This window comes from Aulonocara stuartgranti (genome assembly GCF_965226115.1).
Source record: "Aulonocara stuartgranti genome assembly, chromosome: 13".
Taxonomy (NCBI): Eukaryota; Metazoa; Chordata; class Actinopteri; order Cichliformes; family Cichlidae; genus Aulonocara; species Aulonocara stuartgranti.
In genome coordinates, this window is record NC_138949.1 from 20,267,465 (window position 1) to 20,281,298 (window position 13,834).

Sequence of the window (13,834 nt, forward strand, 5' to 3'; positions counted from 1 at the left end):
GCTAGCATCTTGCACCCTGCTGTTATGTGCTGAATTGTCTGAGGGCCATCTTTACACAGCTCGCATCTGGGGTCTTGCCTGTTGTGAAAGACCTCACCCTTTATGAATCTCTTGCTCAGAGCTTGCTCCTATTCTGCCATGATTAGTGCCTCTGTGCTGTCTTTCAGTCCAGCTTTGGCTAGCCACTGGTAGGACTTCTGGATGTCACCCACTTTCTTGATCTGCCAGTGGTACGTACCGTGCCGGGGCCTGTCCTTCCATGAAGCTGCCTCCTCTTTCTTGGGTTTCTGCTGCCTGAGGTATTCACTGAGCATGCAGTCAGTTGGAGCCATTTTCCTTATGTATTCATGGATGTTTGTTGTCTTATGCTGGACTGTGGTACTGACACTCACCATTCCCTGGCCTCCTTCCTTCCACTTAGCATACAGCCTCAGGGTGCTGGAATTGGGGTGACCAATGCATGGTCAGGAGCTTCCTGGTCTTAATGTCAGTGGCTTCCATCTCCTCTATTGGCCAGCTTATTATCCCAGCAGGGTACCTGATCAGGGGCAGAGCGTAGGTGTTAATAGCCTGTTCGGCTGACTCTTCGGGACTTGCCTGACCCTCTGCAGTTACTTGGTGGTTGCAGCTTTCCTAGCTGCCTCTTCATGGTTCCCATTTGCCTGTGGTATCCCCAGGCACTTGTAACTGTCCTCTATGTCTGCAATGTTGCCTTCTGGTAGTTCGATCCCCTTAGTTCTGAATACTTTGCCCTCTCTTTGTTATCATCCAGCTACACTTCTCCAGTCCGAATGACATTCTGATGTCATTGCTATACATCTGGGTGGTGGGGATCAGTGAATCGATGTCTTGTTCACTCTTGGCATACAGCTTGATGTCATCCATGTAGAGGAGGTGACTAACAACTGCTCCACTCCGTAGTCGGTATCCATAGCCAGTGATGATCTCACTGGGGGGGTTCAGGCCTATGCAGAACAGAAGTGGGGACAGAGCATCTCCTTGGTAGATCCCACACTTGATGGTCAAGGTCAAGGTCAGATTTATTTATATAGCACATTTCCAACAGCCGATGCTGCACAAAGTGCTTAACAATAACAATAAAATTAAAAACTACAGTGTAATACAATAATAACAATAGAAACAATAAAATAGAAGAATTGAAACAATACTAACTAATTCAGATAAATCCAAAATGCTTGGGTCATAATGTGTTAAAAGCCAGAGCGTAAAAGTGTGTCTTTAGTAAAGATTTAAATTGCTCAAGAGTTTGAGCAGATCTAATATTAAAGGGGAGACTATTCCAAAGTCTGGGACCTGCCACAGAGAAGGATCTATCACCACGAAATTTGAGGTTAGTCCGTGGAATGGACAACAATAGTTTTGAACTAGATCTCGTGGGTTTTCCTGGAGCATAGGCAGAGAGGAGCTCTGACAAGTAGGGGGGGGCTCGGGCGTTGAGTGACTTAAAAACAAAAAGTAAGAGTTTAAATTGGATCCTGTAGGGGACAGGGAGCCAGTGTAAAGAGGCTAAAATTGGGGTTATATGCTCTCTCCGTTTGGTACCGGTTAGCAGGCGAGCAGCAGCATTTTGAACCATCTGAAGGCGATGGATGGTGGCATGATCTAGGCCATAATACAATGAATTGCAGTAGTCCAATCTGCAAGTAAGAAAAAGGTGGATGATACGCTCGAAGACGTCAGCCGGAAGGTATGGCTTTATCCTGGCTAGCTGTCTTAGCTGAAAAAAACAGGACTGAACTACTGCACTCACCTGCTTATTCAATTTAAAAGAACCATCAATGTAAACTCCAAGGTTTTTTACATGTGTTTTACAATACGAGGAGAGGGTACCCAACGTGCTGTCGATATGATTGAAATTGCCAAAAATGACAACCTCAGTTTTGTTTTCGTTTAGCTGTAAAAAATTTAATGATAACCACTGTTTAACGTCGTCAAGGCAGCGTAATAAGAGCTGCGGTTGATCCGATCCTGATTTTAAAGGTAGATAAATCTGTAGATCATCCGCAAAGCAATGAAATGAAATGCTGTACCGCGAGAAGATGGAGCCCAATGGCAGCAAATAGAGTGCGAAGAGGGCGGGACCCAAAATAGAGCCGTGAATTGAGTTCCTGATGAAGGCTCTTAGAGTCCTATTGTTCTTGTATATTTCTAGGCATTCCAGGATCCAGATGTGGGGCATCGAGTCATAGGCCTTCTTGTAGTCAATCCAGGCAGTGCACAGGCATCTATCTATTGATCTATCTATCGATCGATAGATACAAACCACAAACAATATATTCATAAACATAATGATACATAATATATCTAACAGACAAATAGAAATGTTGATGCTGATGATTACAATCCCTTTTTATTACAAAACTAAGAATCACATCAATGATCTTGAAAAAGAACAAGCAAACTGGCCAATGCTTCTTTGAATAAATCTGCAGCTATGCAGAATAAAATTTGTTACAAAGCAGTTAAAAGGAGAAGAAAAAAGCTACTACATCACAACCTGACACATTGCAGCATTTATCTGACAATACTTCAGTAATATAGGTACAGATAAAAAAGTAAAAACTGCAAAAAGATTTTAATGTTTGCACATTTCAACGCTTGTTAGCTAATATGCTCTAATGCTCCGAAACTTCTGTATAATTTCCTTCATCCTGTTTGAGAACAGAAACAAATGGGACAATTAGGGAAAAAGCTAAGAAAAATGTGACGAAATTAAAAAAGAAATCATGAAACACTAGGACAACAAGCAAAATAATTGAACAAATTAAGAGATAAAGGGAAGTGACATCTAGTGTGTGGTTGGCTTCAGGTCTTTTAATATTTACCCATTTAATGCGCTGTTTCTTAACAACAGAACTATACGTGAGTTCCACGTCACATTCAGCAAATAAACTCTAGGGGGAAACAGAAATAGAAAGTGAGCACTTTACACTTCTGTTGAGCTTTAAGGAAAAAAGTATTCCTATATATAAATCTGCAATCGTAGTGTGTTACAATATTGAAGCACTCTAGTACTACTGCAAGGTGTCAGTGTTGTTGAAAAATATCAATATTTAAATTCATTATAAGAGTTAAAGGTTTAAATTATCAGAAGGAAAATGTAGCTTTATGAATTATGTCTTCTTCTGGTAGCTGTTGCTGTGTTTTACAAGTTATAAAATACACACAAGAACAGTTTACTATATGAGGTAACATATTAGTAATCAATCTCTAATAGACTAAACCTATCTCCAAAAGTTGCTTCTATTCATCTGCACCTAGCGTTTTCAGTGGGAGAAACATTTCGTCACTCATCTTTGACTTCTTCAGTCTAAACTGACTGCAATGTCGAAACAACAATATTGCAGAAGTAGAAGCAGAGCAACTACAGACGAAAGTTTGGGCCTCTCTCAGGAATGCAAAGCCCCCAGCAGACAACATCACCATGGAGGAGAGGAAGGCACTCACATTACTTAGTAATGACAACAACATTATCATCCTTCCGGCAGACAAGGGTAGGTGCACAGTTTTGCGAAACCAGAAAGACTATCATGAGAAAATTGTGTCATTGCTCAGTGACGAAAATACTTATGAGCCCCTGAAACGAGACCCAGGAAGTGGTTACAGGAAGAGGTTGATAGACTGTCTGAAGCAGTTAGAACAAGACAAGGCTATCGACATGACCTCATACCACAGGCTATACCCAGGGGGGTCTACACCAAGTCTGTATGGTTTACCAAAGATACATAAACAGGGTGCACCTTTAAGACCAATTGTCTGTATGATCAACTCGGTCACCTATAACATCTCTAAGTTTCTGGCTTCGAATCTCACCCCGCTGGTAGGCAGCTCTGAACACCACATCCAGAACACCTTGGCTTTTGTTGAGAAGGTGAGAGATGTCACTATGATGGCAGATGAAACCATGGTCTCGTACGATGTTACATCTCTTTTCACTTGCATCCCAGTCAGCGTTGGAGGTAGTTCGTTAGAGATTACAGGATGACCCCAACCTCAGCATCGACCGAGTGTGTTTGCTTTTGGAACTGTGTCTTCATTCCACCTACTTCACATACAAGGGTCAGTTCTGCAGTCCGAAACATGGGTGTGCCATGGGCTCCCCAGTTTCACCCATCGTGGCCAATTTGTACATGGACGAAGTGGAAAAGAGGGCTTTGTTATCCTACACCACCAAGTCATTGGTTCAGGTATGTGGATGACACCTGGGTGAAAATTAAATCTCAGTACGTACCACATTTCACGGATCACATTAACTCGGTGGACTGACACATCAAATTCACCAGAGAGGATATGAAAAGTGGCAGGTTAGCCTTCTTAGACTGTGAGATTTCCATCAGTAATGGGAGACATTTACGTGAAAAGGGAAAGACCATTTCTGAATCGAGGAGGGGGCCTAAGAGTACATCTTTCGCCATCTTACAATGCTGTGATTGCAGCCATTCCCCAACTCTATGTGAATGGTGCTCATGGCCATTGATCAGCGGTCTTTGAACGGTGGTTGTTGATCAATGGTCATGAGTATTTGTATTAGTGGTCAAGGAACTGAACTCCCAGCCCATTGTTCCTTCTAGCTTCGGTCATTATGCAAATGTACTATTTATAAGGTTGGGGAAACCTGCAGTCAGCTGAGACTGAAGAGGTCACTTGGATGAGTGACAAAACGTTTTTCCCACTGAAAACGCTACATCCACATGAACAGAATCAACTTTTGGAGATTTACTTACCTGGATGATTGAGCATGCATCAAGAAGTCTACACCTACTGTATATTCTCAGATGGCCAATATGTTCACTGAAAATTGTAAACATTTCTTGATAACACTGCAGTTGGTTACCTTGGTTGAACTTTTTTTCTTAGGTTTAATTTCAGAGTATATCACTTCTTTGTCCACCTGTGTGAAATGAGCATAATACAATGCATTTAGACACACTGAGTGCCCTGTAGCAAGCGCAGGGTGCCAAAATTAATAGAATACCAATATTTAAGTGAACAAGAAGGGACAGAGGTTTGAATCCCCAGAAGCAAAATACAGCTTTGTGACTCATGCTCTCATTTCATCTGACAGGTGTTGTTTTATTTTGTGAGTTTTAAACCCCCCCCCCCCCCCCCCACACACACACACACAAGAACAGTTTACCCTATGTGGATTTTCATTATCAAATAGTCTAGATCTGTAGCAAACACTCAGATGAAATCTTTGCTGAAAATTGGAAACTTGATTTCTTGATAGCACTTACCCTGGGTGAACTATTTTCTTTGAGTCCAATTTCAGAGTATCTTACATCCTCTCCAGTCTTCATTGAAGAACATAACACAATTAAAACATCTGCGATAAATATGTTTTGCACACAGAGAAATAAATCAGCATAACTTACCATTGCTGTCGCTGATAATTCTACTTTGCGCTTCTCTAGCAAAACAAAATTGTCGTTACTGACTCACTGTAACAATGCTCAATAACCTAACTATTAATTCAGTTCTTAATATTTATTAGAAAATTTAGTGTGGATTGAAATCAAGCTTCATTAAACTTACTGTGACTCAGTATAAACCAGATCAACACCATAATTAAAATCAAGACCAACACACTCAGAGGGATGATGAGGATCTTTGTGTCATATGAAGCTCTGCAACATACAGGATGAGAACATAATTTAGTTTACTTTAACAAGTAATAATAGTGTCCGTAAAAATTTGTATGCATAATCCCTTAAAATATTTTACGTCTAAATACTGCAAATAAATATAAAAAATATCTGACCTGTGTTCTTTATTTTCTTGTACTGTAGAATTGTTCCATTTTGATAATTGTTTCACTTATGGCAACAGTATGAGTAGTAGATATAGAAGTAGAACATAGTAGAACATTATAACAAGAGTACTGTAACAGTTACAAACCTAAAGTACAAATATTTATAAAAGTATTGAATTCATTTACATGTAAAATCTTTGATAACTTGCAATACTCACTCTTAATCGGTTTCTCAGTAACATTTAAATATACTGGTATCTGAATGTCCCCTTCAGAACACCAATACCAGCCACTGTCCTCTGACCTTAGTCCAGTCATGGTCACTGTGGAAACATCTGGGTCTCTCATATGAGTGGTCACTGTTGTTCCATCTATGGATCCAGATGATCCTGTCACACAGTTCCTGCCCAGCCTGCACCACTTCATTTCTCCAGAGTTACTCGGGTGACATCTAATAGTTATGTTTTCTCCAATATATCCTGTAATCTTCTGATGATCCACGTAGAGACTGGGGGTATCTTCAAGTAAAATTCAGTTTAAAGAAAGCAAAAAACCCAAAATGCCAATACTTTTTTCAGTGCTGAATAAAAAGAATATAAGTGATTAAGATTTCATGTTGATTCTCATTAGCTTTGAATGACAAGTGCATACTCAGTCTTAAAAAATGTTTTTTTTTTTTGTTTTTTTTTTCCAAAAAACGACATTGTAAAGAATTTGAAATTTTAATAGAGATGTGCACTTACCACTGGTAACTGATAGTTGAAAATACTGTCCGCAGTCCGGTCCATTATTAATCTCCACCACACACCAGTAATCAGTATTTTGATTTGTCAGATTTTTTATAGTCACAGTAAAAATTTGTTCTTTTTTGTCATCAGAGATTGAATATTTTCCTGAAGGGTCTGGTTTGTTTGTTTTTACTGCATAGCTGCAGGAGCTCCATATATGTCCTTCACACAAGTACTTCACATGGTCTATATATTGTGACTCATAGAGACATGGGATGGAGATAGATTTTCCAGCTTCCACTGATACTTTACTGACTGTAGTTATGCTGTGAACTCCTGCAACAGGAACAAAGTATTTTATTGGTTACGTTTAATTAAAACATTCTTCCTTCATTTGTCTCTTGTACATGTAGACGCTTAGAGTGTTGTTAAGTACAAAACAGAATAAACTAAAAATTATTAAAAGCCATTATTTTTATCATCTACTGACACTAACCTTTGAAAAACATGAAGTATTTTAATGATTCCTGTGACCGACCTTTGAGCACACTGAAAAGAAGAAGAACGATGAGATGAGCAGCCATGCCTGTGAGAGAGTAGAATGAAAACACCTGAACCACAGTCAAGTCTGGTTCTATTTTTGAATTTAAGCAACATGCAAATGCAACACTTAAAACCTGCCTTCCTGATAGTTCGTCATACAATAAGGTGTTTTTTTTCTGCTGTCTTTTGCTGTAAACTAAGTATGAAAATTACCATCCACAACATTGCTACAAGTAAACAATAATATGCATTCTCATAATATATAATAGCACTGACAGTGCAGGAAGCGAAAACAGTAAAAAAAAAATCTATTAAACAGGATGAGTTCTCACAAATCCTGAAAATAGGGTTCAGGCTTATCCTTTGGTGTCGATGCTTTTGATAATTCTTTATTTCTTTTAAACCAGAAATCACGTGATCTTAAAGAAAGGAAATGGTAACAAAGAAATTGTGCAATAAACTTTCCTGCTTTGCAAGAATAAAGCTTTGTTGTTGTAAAAGAGATGAAAAGAGTCACTAGGACAGGAAACAAAATATTGCAGCAGTAAGTCCAATAACTTAGGGACAGATAAAAAGGCTTAGTATTGAAATATTTCATTGATGATTAAATGCACTCAGATGACCTTTTTTTTCACCCTGATGGAGAACAGAAATAAATATGACAATTAGGAAGGAAAAGCAACAAAAAAGGTAATAAATTTGAATGGAAAGCTGAATATTTGCCCTTTTCATATCTTTTATGATTGAAGCATAACTGTACATGCTGTCCGCATCATTTTGATTAAATCACCTTCATGTTTTTAACTCTAATATCTGTACTTCTACTTAAGCACAGAATGTCTGTACTTTTTCCACCTCTGCTCAGAGCTAAGTTGCTAAATGTGATGATGAGGATGTGGTATAGCTCTGTGGTTATTATAGTTCAGCAAACCACACAGAGGGTACATGCTTCATCAACACTGTTTCTCACACACTGAAGTGTTTGTTCTTTGTACATATTTTCACCGCATGTGCTGGATGGCAATGTTGGTTTTTCCACTGGTCAGATCACGACTTTATATTGAAATATTCTAAAGGGTAGCAGCACATTTAACTCCAAATCTTGAATCAGTCTCAGGTGGACCCCTTGTGAAAAATCAATATAAAAATATTAGTAACCAATTATCTGTGAGTCCTGGTATTCTGTCTGTTTCAGCCTAGAAAAGAAAAATACAAAGTAAACATCATGTAAAAAAAGTATTAAAGAAAGATGTTTGTGGGCCAGAAGGGGTGGGAGCACTGGGAAAGTATGTGTATCTCTCATGAGAGATAGAGACACTCAAATGAGTCAGGATGAAGTCATTAGGAGCCCACATGGCAATCCAGGAAGTTCTTTAGAGCCAGATCTGCAGAGTTTTTATTCTGTGTTCATATTGTTTATACTGTGATTTCTTTTTAGTTACTTGAAGGAAGTTCTTGTTTTTTTGTTTTTCTCTGTTTTTACAAATTATGAAATTTTGAAAAATGAATTCTGGGTCTGTAAATCTTTAAATTTTAGCATATCTTTAGATTAAACCTAAAAGTTCTTGTTGGACAAGGTGGTGTTGACATTTTGTTGGGCCAGTCATTCAATGCAATCTTCAAAGTTTACAAAAATATAATTAACACCAGTTCATCAAAATAAGTAGCTTTTAATTGAAATGTTAATACAAATTTAAGTAAATACTGAAAGGGCATGCTTTCTCCAGGTGCAAGGCAGCCTTAAAAGATGCAAATGAGGGAAAATCCTTTACAGCTTTAACAGAAGTAAACATTTTTTTATTAGTTTTTTTTAAGCCAAAAACACAGCAAAACAGTCATTAACAGCCTCTCAGTGTGTTCAAAATGTCCAGAAATATAACATAACCAAGAAAGAGAACGTAACTTTCATGACATCGATTTTAAATAAAGATTTTGTGTATTTAGTTGTTTGGTATTTTTTTTGACATTTTAACACAGTGTTACCTGTTTAAGGTAAATAATTATTGTACCGGTAAATTTATTACAATAATTTCGAGGCCATTTTCATGGACATTTTGATCTGTCACAGTAAAAAAAAAACCACAGGGCTGCACTCTGTTTATTGCACCGAATTATTTCCTTGTGAGCATGGTACTAAAAGAATAATAAATTACAATGTGAAATATTATACTCAATAAGTAAATATGTCTGGGATTAAATGCTGAGTGCTGCATTCTGTGTTGCAAGTGAGATCAGGCTGACACTGTTTAATCTTTCTGTAAATTATATTTTCTCAGTCAGGAAGAGGTGATAACATCACATAAATAAAATAATCTCATTATCCCCAATAAGCTGTAAGCATCAGCATCAAAGGATTATCCTAACCTCTATTTTCAGATTTTGTGACAACTCATAGCGCATTTTAAACATTTTTGTTTTTATATTACTCCCAATTCCTGCACTTTCAGTGTTATTCTGTGTTATTATATTATGAAAATGCATATTCTTATTAGTAAATGAGTTCATAAAGATTTTGAATATTGTGGATGATAATTTTTATATCTTGTCTACAGCAGAAAAAAAAATACAGCTTATAGTAGAGGAACTAGGAGGAAGGCAGTTTGAAGTGTTGCATTTGCACGTTTCAAAAATACGAATTCAAAAATAGATCCAGACTTGACTGTGGTTCATGTGTTTTAATTCTACTCACTCACAGGCATGGCTGCTCATCTCATCGTTCTTCTCCTCTTCAGTGTGCTCAAAGGTTGGTCACAGCAATCATTTAAATACCTCATGTTTCAATGACTAATCTCAGCAGATTATTACATTAAAGACATTTTGTGTTATTCACTTTTGTACTTAACAATACTCTAAGTGTCCAAATGTACAAGAGACAAGTGAAAGAAGAATGTTTTAATTAAACATAAACATGAAGATTATTAATTTGTTTATATTTATTTATTTGTTCTTGTTGCAGGAGTTCACAGCATAACTACAGTCAGTAAAGTATCAGTGGAAGCTGGAAAATCTATCTCCATCCCATGTCTCTATGAGTCACAATATATAGACCATGTGAAGTACTTGTGTGAAGGACATATATGGAGCTCCTGCAGCTATGCAGTAAAAACAAACACAGCAGACCCTTCAGGAAAATATTTAATCTCTGATGACAAAATACAGAAAATTTTCACCGTTACTATAAACGAACTGACAGATAAAAACACTGACTACTGGTGTGTGGTGGAGATTGATAATGGAAAGGATTATGGACAGTATTTTCGATTGTTAGTTATCAGTGGTAAGTGCCTATTTTCATGCACATTTCAAATAGTTTATCATTTCCTTCAGAAAAATGTAAGTTTTTCAGAAAGACTGAATGTGCTCTTATTTTTAATTAATTCATTAGATATTTGTTTTATCGGCAAGGTACCCCCAGTGTCTACGTCGATCATCAGAGGATTACAGGATATACTGGAGAAAGCATAACCATCAGATGTCACCACAGTAACTCTGGAGCAATGAAGTGGTGCAGACTAGACAGGAACTGTGTGACAGGATCATTTGGATCCATAGATGGAACAACAGTGACCGCTTATATGAGAGATCCAAATGTTTTCACAGTGACAATGAGTGGACTACAGTCAGAGGACAGTGGCTGGTATTTGTGTGCTGGAGGGGACATTCAGATACCAGTATATTTAACTGTTACTGAGAAGCCAATTACTAGTACTACTACCTCAGGTAAAAAAAAAAATTCAGCAATTCTACATATTCTAAGTGTTAGGACTGTAAGAGGTATTAGCATAATAATCATTACAGTACTGTACTGATGATGTTCTTTCTGGAAATGTAGCCACTACCCCTACAACTGCTACTGGCAGTAGTACTATTCATACTGTTACTGGAAGTGGAACATTTACTACAATGGAACAATGGAACATTTCTACAGTAGAAGAAAATAAAGAACACAGGTCAGATAATTTTTTCTTCATTTCTTTATATTTCCATGCAGTATTTAGTGGTAAAATGTTTTGTGTAAGAAAGATTCTACAAACATTTTTACAGATGCTATTATTACTTATTCATTTAAATTCTGTTTATAAACTGCATGTTGTAGATCTTCATTTGACCCAAAGATCCTCATCATCCCTCTGAGTGTGTTGAGCTTGATTGTAATTGTGATGCTGTTCATCTGGTTTATAATTAGACACAGTAAGTCTACTAGAAATTTGATTAAAATCCATTTCAAATTTATTTGCAAATCTTTAGAAATAGTTCAACATTTAAGTTATTGTGCATTGCTACAAAGAATCAGTAACAGTCATTTTGTTTTATTAGAGCAGAACAAAGCAGAATCATCCGCCACAGCAATGGTAAGTTGTACTGATTTATTTCTATGTGGGCATCGTACATGATACTAAAAGAATAGAGAAAGTAAAACGGTTTCATAATTACAGTTTGACAGATGTTCAAACTGTGTTTTGTACTTCAATGCAGGCTGGAGATGAAGTAACATACTCTGAAGTCAGACCCAAGAAAAAACGTTCACCCAAGGTAACCAACTACAGCAGCATCAAGCAATTCAAATCTAAGAATTTTCAGTGAACATACCGGTCATCTGAGAGTACATTGGATATGTAATCTACTGTAGATTCATTTCTGATATGTCTGAGAAAAATCAATCCTCATAGGGTAAACTGTTCTTGTATTTTTTATAACTTGCAAAATACAACAACAGCTATCAGAAGAAATTAGATCATGAATCACAAAGCTGTATTTTGCTTCTGAAGATTCAAACCTCTACCCCTTCTCTTTCATTTAAATATTGTTATTTTGTCAATAACACTGATACCTGACACACCAGATTTGTAAATGCAGAAGAAATATCACCTGAGGTTGTCCTAACATACTACAACTACACATTTACACTTTAGAATACAAGTAGAGTTTAATCTATTTTTTGTTAAAGCACAGCAGAACTGTAAATAGTCCAATTTCTATATTTCTTCTCTTCCAGAGTTCATTTGGTGAAAGTGATGTGGAAATCATTTACAGTTCAGTTGTTGTACAGAAGTGTACTGAAAGGGTAAATATTAAATGACCTGAAACCAAACACACACATTTTACTTGTTGTCCTGATATGACATGTTTCACTTTGAATTTGGTCATATTTTGCTTTTTCTCTCTAATTATCATTTGCTTCTGTTCTCCAACAGGGTGACAAAAAAGCCGCGGAAGTTACATACAGCACATTAGCTGAAATGTTTTAATGTTAAAACTTTAATGTTAAAGAGTTGTATCTCTTTTTTCTGTATCTTTTATTACTAGAGTATTTGTATTTGCTGCTCTGTTATCTTCCTTCATTTACTTGTTATGTAGTAACTTTTAACCTTAACCCTTTTAACTGTTTTGTAAACAAGATAATTTTTTTTTCAAGACCATTCTTCATTCTTGTAATAAAGAAGTATTACAGACTGTTAGATTGTGCACTCTTAGATAGTTGTAGATATTCCACAATCAGCTGTAAGTAGTATTATTGTAATGTGGAAGCATTTTAGGAACTAAAGCGTTTCAGCTATGAAGTGGTAAACCATGTAAATCTATAGAAAAGGTTCACCGAGTTCTGAAGCATATACTGCATAAACATTGCCATTGCTCTTCTGATCCGGTCACTGCAGAGCTCTGAACCGCTGGTATCAACCTTAGCATAAAAACTGTGCCTTCTGGAGCTTCATGACATGGTTTTCCATGGCTGTGCTGCTCCTGTAAGTGTAATTTGTTGTTGGCCCAGTAGTTTTGTCCATGTCATCTATTTTCATGATCTGAATTTATGCGTACAACATAGGTGAAAAAACCAAAACAAAAAAAATAAACACTTGTATATCTTGTAGATGCCTGACTTCACACCCAGTCTACAAGTAACTAAAATGAAGACCATATGTCAAAAAATGTAAATTTGTATTTATCTTTTATATTGGTTTTATTTGGATTTTAGTGTTTATTTGTGTGTAGTTTAATTTGCATGATTTTATTCTGTTTGTATTGCATGTTTTTAGTGTGTTATTTGACATTGTTTTAATACAATGTGGACTGGCTGGGCGCTAGCTGATAGGGATCACCTGCTGAGGCACGGGTGTGTGCAGAGGTGGCCTATCAGCTGTCTAAAGACCTATTAAAAGGAAGCTAGCTGAACACTGGAGGAGAGATGCCCCAGAAATGAAATGCACACAAGAAGGCCAGGTGAAAAAGAGGGACATGCTGCCTGATCGTGGGGTTGCGGCGCTTCATCTGGAGATGGACTGGTCAGCGTGATGCAGTGACCCAGTCCCGACAGCAGGAACGGCAACAGCAGGAAAGGCAACAGTAGGAGACAGCGCGTGCGTTTCACAGCAGGGCAGAGGTATACCTCTGCCTGCATTCGTGAGTATTGTCTCTACTGTTGTTCACCGGATGCAGCTGTGTTGATAGAGGGTCACCATTACTATAAGCCAGGGCCGCTTCCAGGATGATTTTTCTGGCTCTTATCTGTGCTGACGTGAGGGGTACCGTGGTGGCATCCCACGATGGACTCCAGTGTAGAATGCGAGCTGGGATGTGATGGGCCCAGTGAAGGGACGAGAGGGGGACAGGAGGCTCCTCCTCGTCTGTCTGGGACGAGGCTGGCGTGGAACCCGCTCTGGAGGAGTTTCTGGCCGGCTGGTGGACCAAAAATGAACATTTATCTGGATTTGTGGGGTAGTTACATCAGAGGATTTTAGTGCACGTAGAAAATTGTATTTCTAGCAGTTTTAAAATTGGGTTTATTCCTGGG

General features: G+C 37.7%; 1 protein-coding gene and 1 long non-coding RNA gene across 2 annotated transcripts; one reads left to right on the forward strand and one right to left on the reverse strand.

The window, feature by feature from the left end:
- Window positions 1-2,624: 2,624 nt before the first annotated feature.
- On the reverse strand, window positions 2,625-7,080 carry LOC309721008 (polymeric immunoglobulin receptor-like). Its single transcript, XM_082558310.1, has 10 exons — window positions 6,998-7,080; window positions 6,517-6,837; window positions 5,992-6,291; window positions 5,783-5,837; window positions 5,557-5,648; window positions 5,397-5,431; window positions 5,259-5,315; window positions 4,856-4,912; window positions 2,847-2,915; window positions 2,625-2,672 (listed from the first exon to the last, which is right to left on the reverse strand). The coding sequence occupies exons 1-10, from the start codon at window positions 7,008-7,010 to the stop codon at window positions 2,637-2,639; spliced, it is 1,035 nt and encodes a 344-aa protein (XP_082414436.1). The 5' UTR covers window positions 7,011-7,080; the 3' UTR covers window positions 2,625-2,636.
- Window positions 7,081-11,182: 4,102 nt separating this feature from the next.
- Window positions 11,183-12,411, forward strand: LOC309719848. The gene is made up of 4 exons (XR_014280338.1): window positions 11,183-11,235; window positions 11,362-11,396; window positions 11,521-11,577; window positions 12,041-12,411. It is a non-coding gene; the product is annotated as an uncharacterized lncRNA (long non-coding RNA).
- Window positions 12,412-13,834: the final 1,423 nt, after the last annotated feature.

Coding starts and splice junctions, on each gene's coding strand:
- LOC309721008 (XM_082558310.1), bottom strand. Junction 4,913..5,258: donor AAGAAAATAGTTCACCCAGG/GTAAGTGCTATC, acceptor CATTTCACACAG/GTGGACAAAGAAGTGATATA. Junction 2,916..4,855: donor AGAAAAAAAGTTCAACCAAG/GTAACCAACTGC, acceptor GTTTCCCCCTAG/AGTTTATTTGCTGAATGTGA.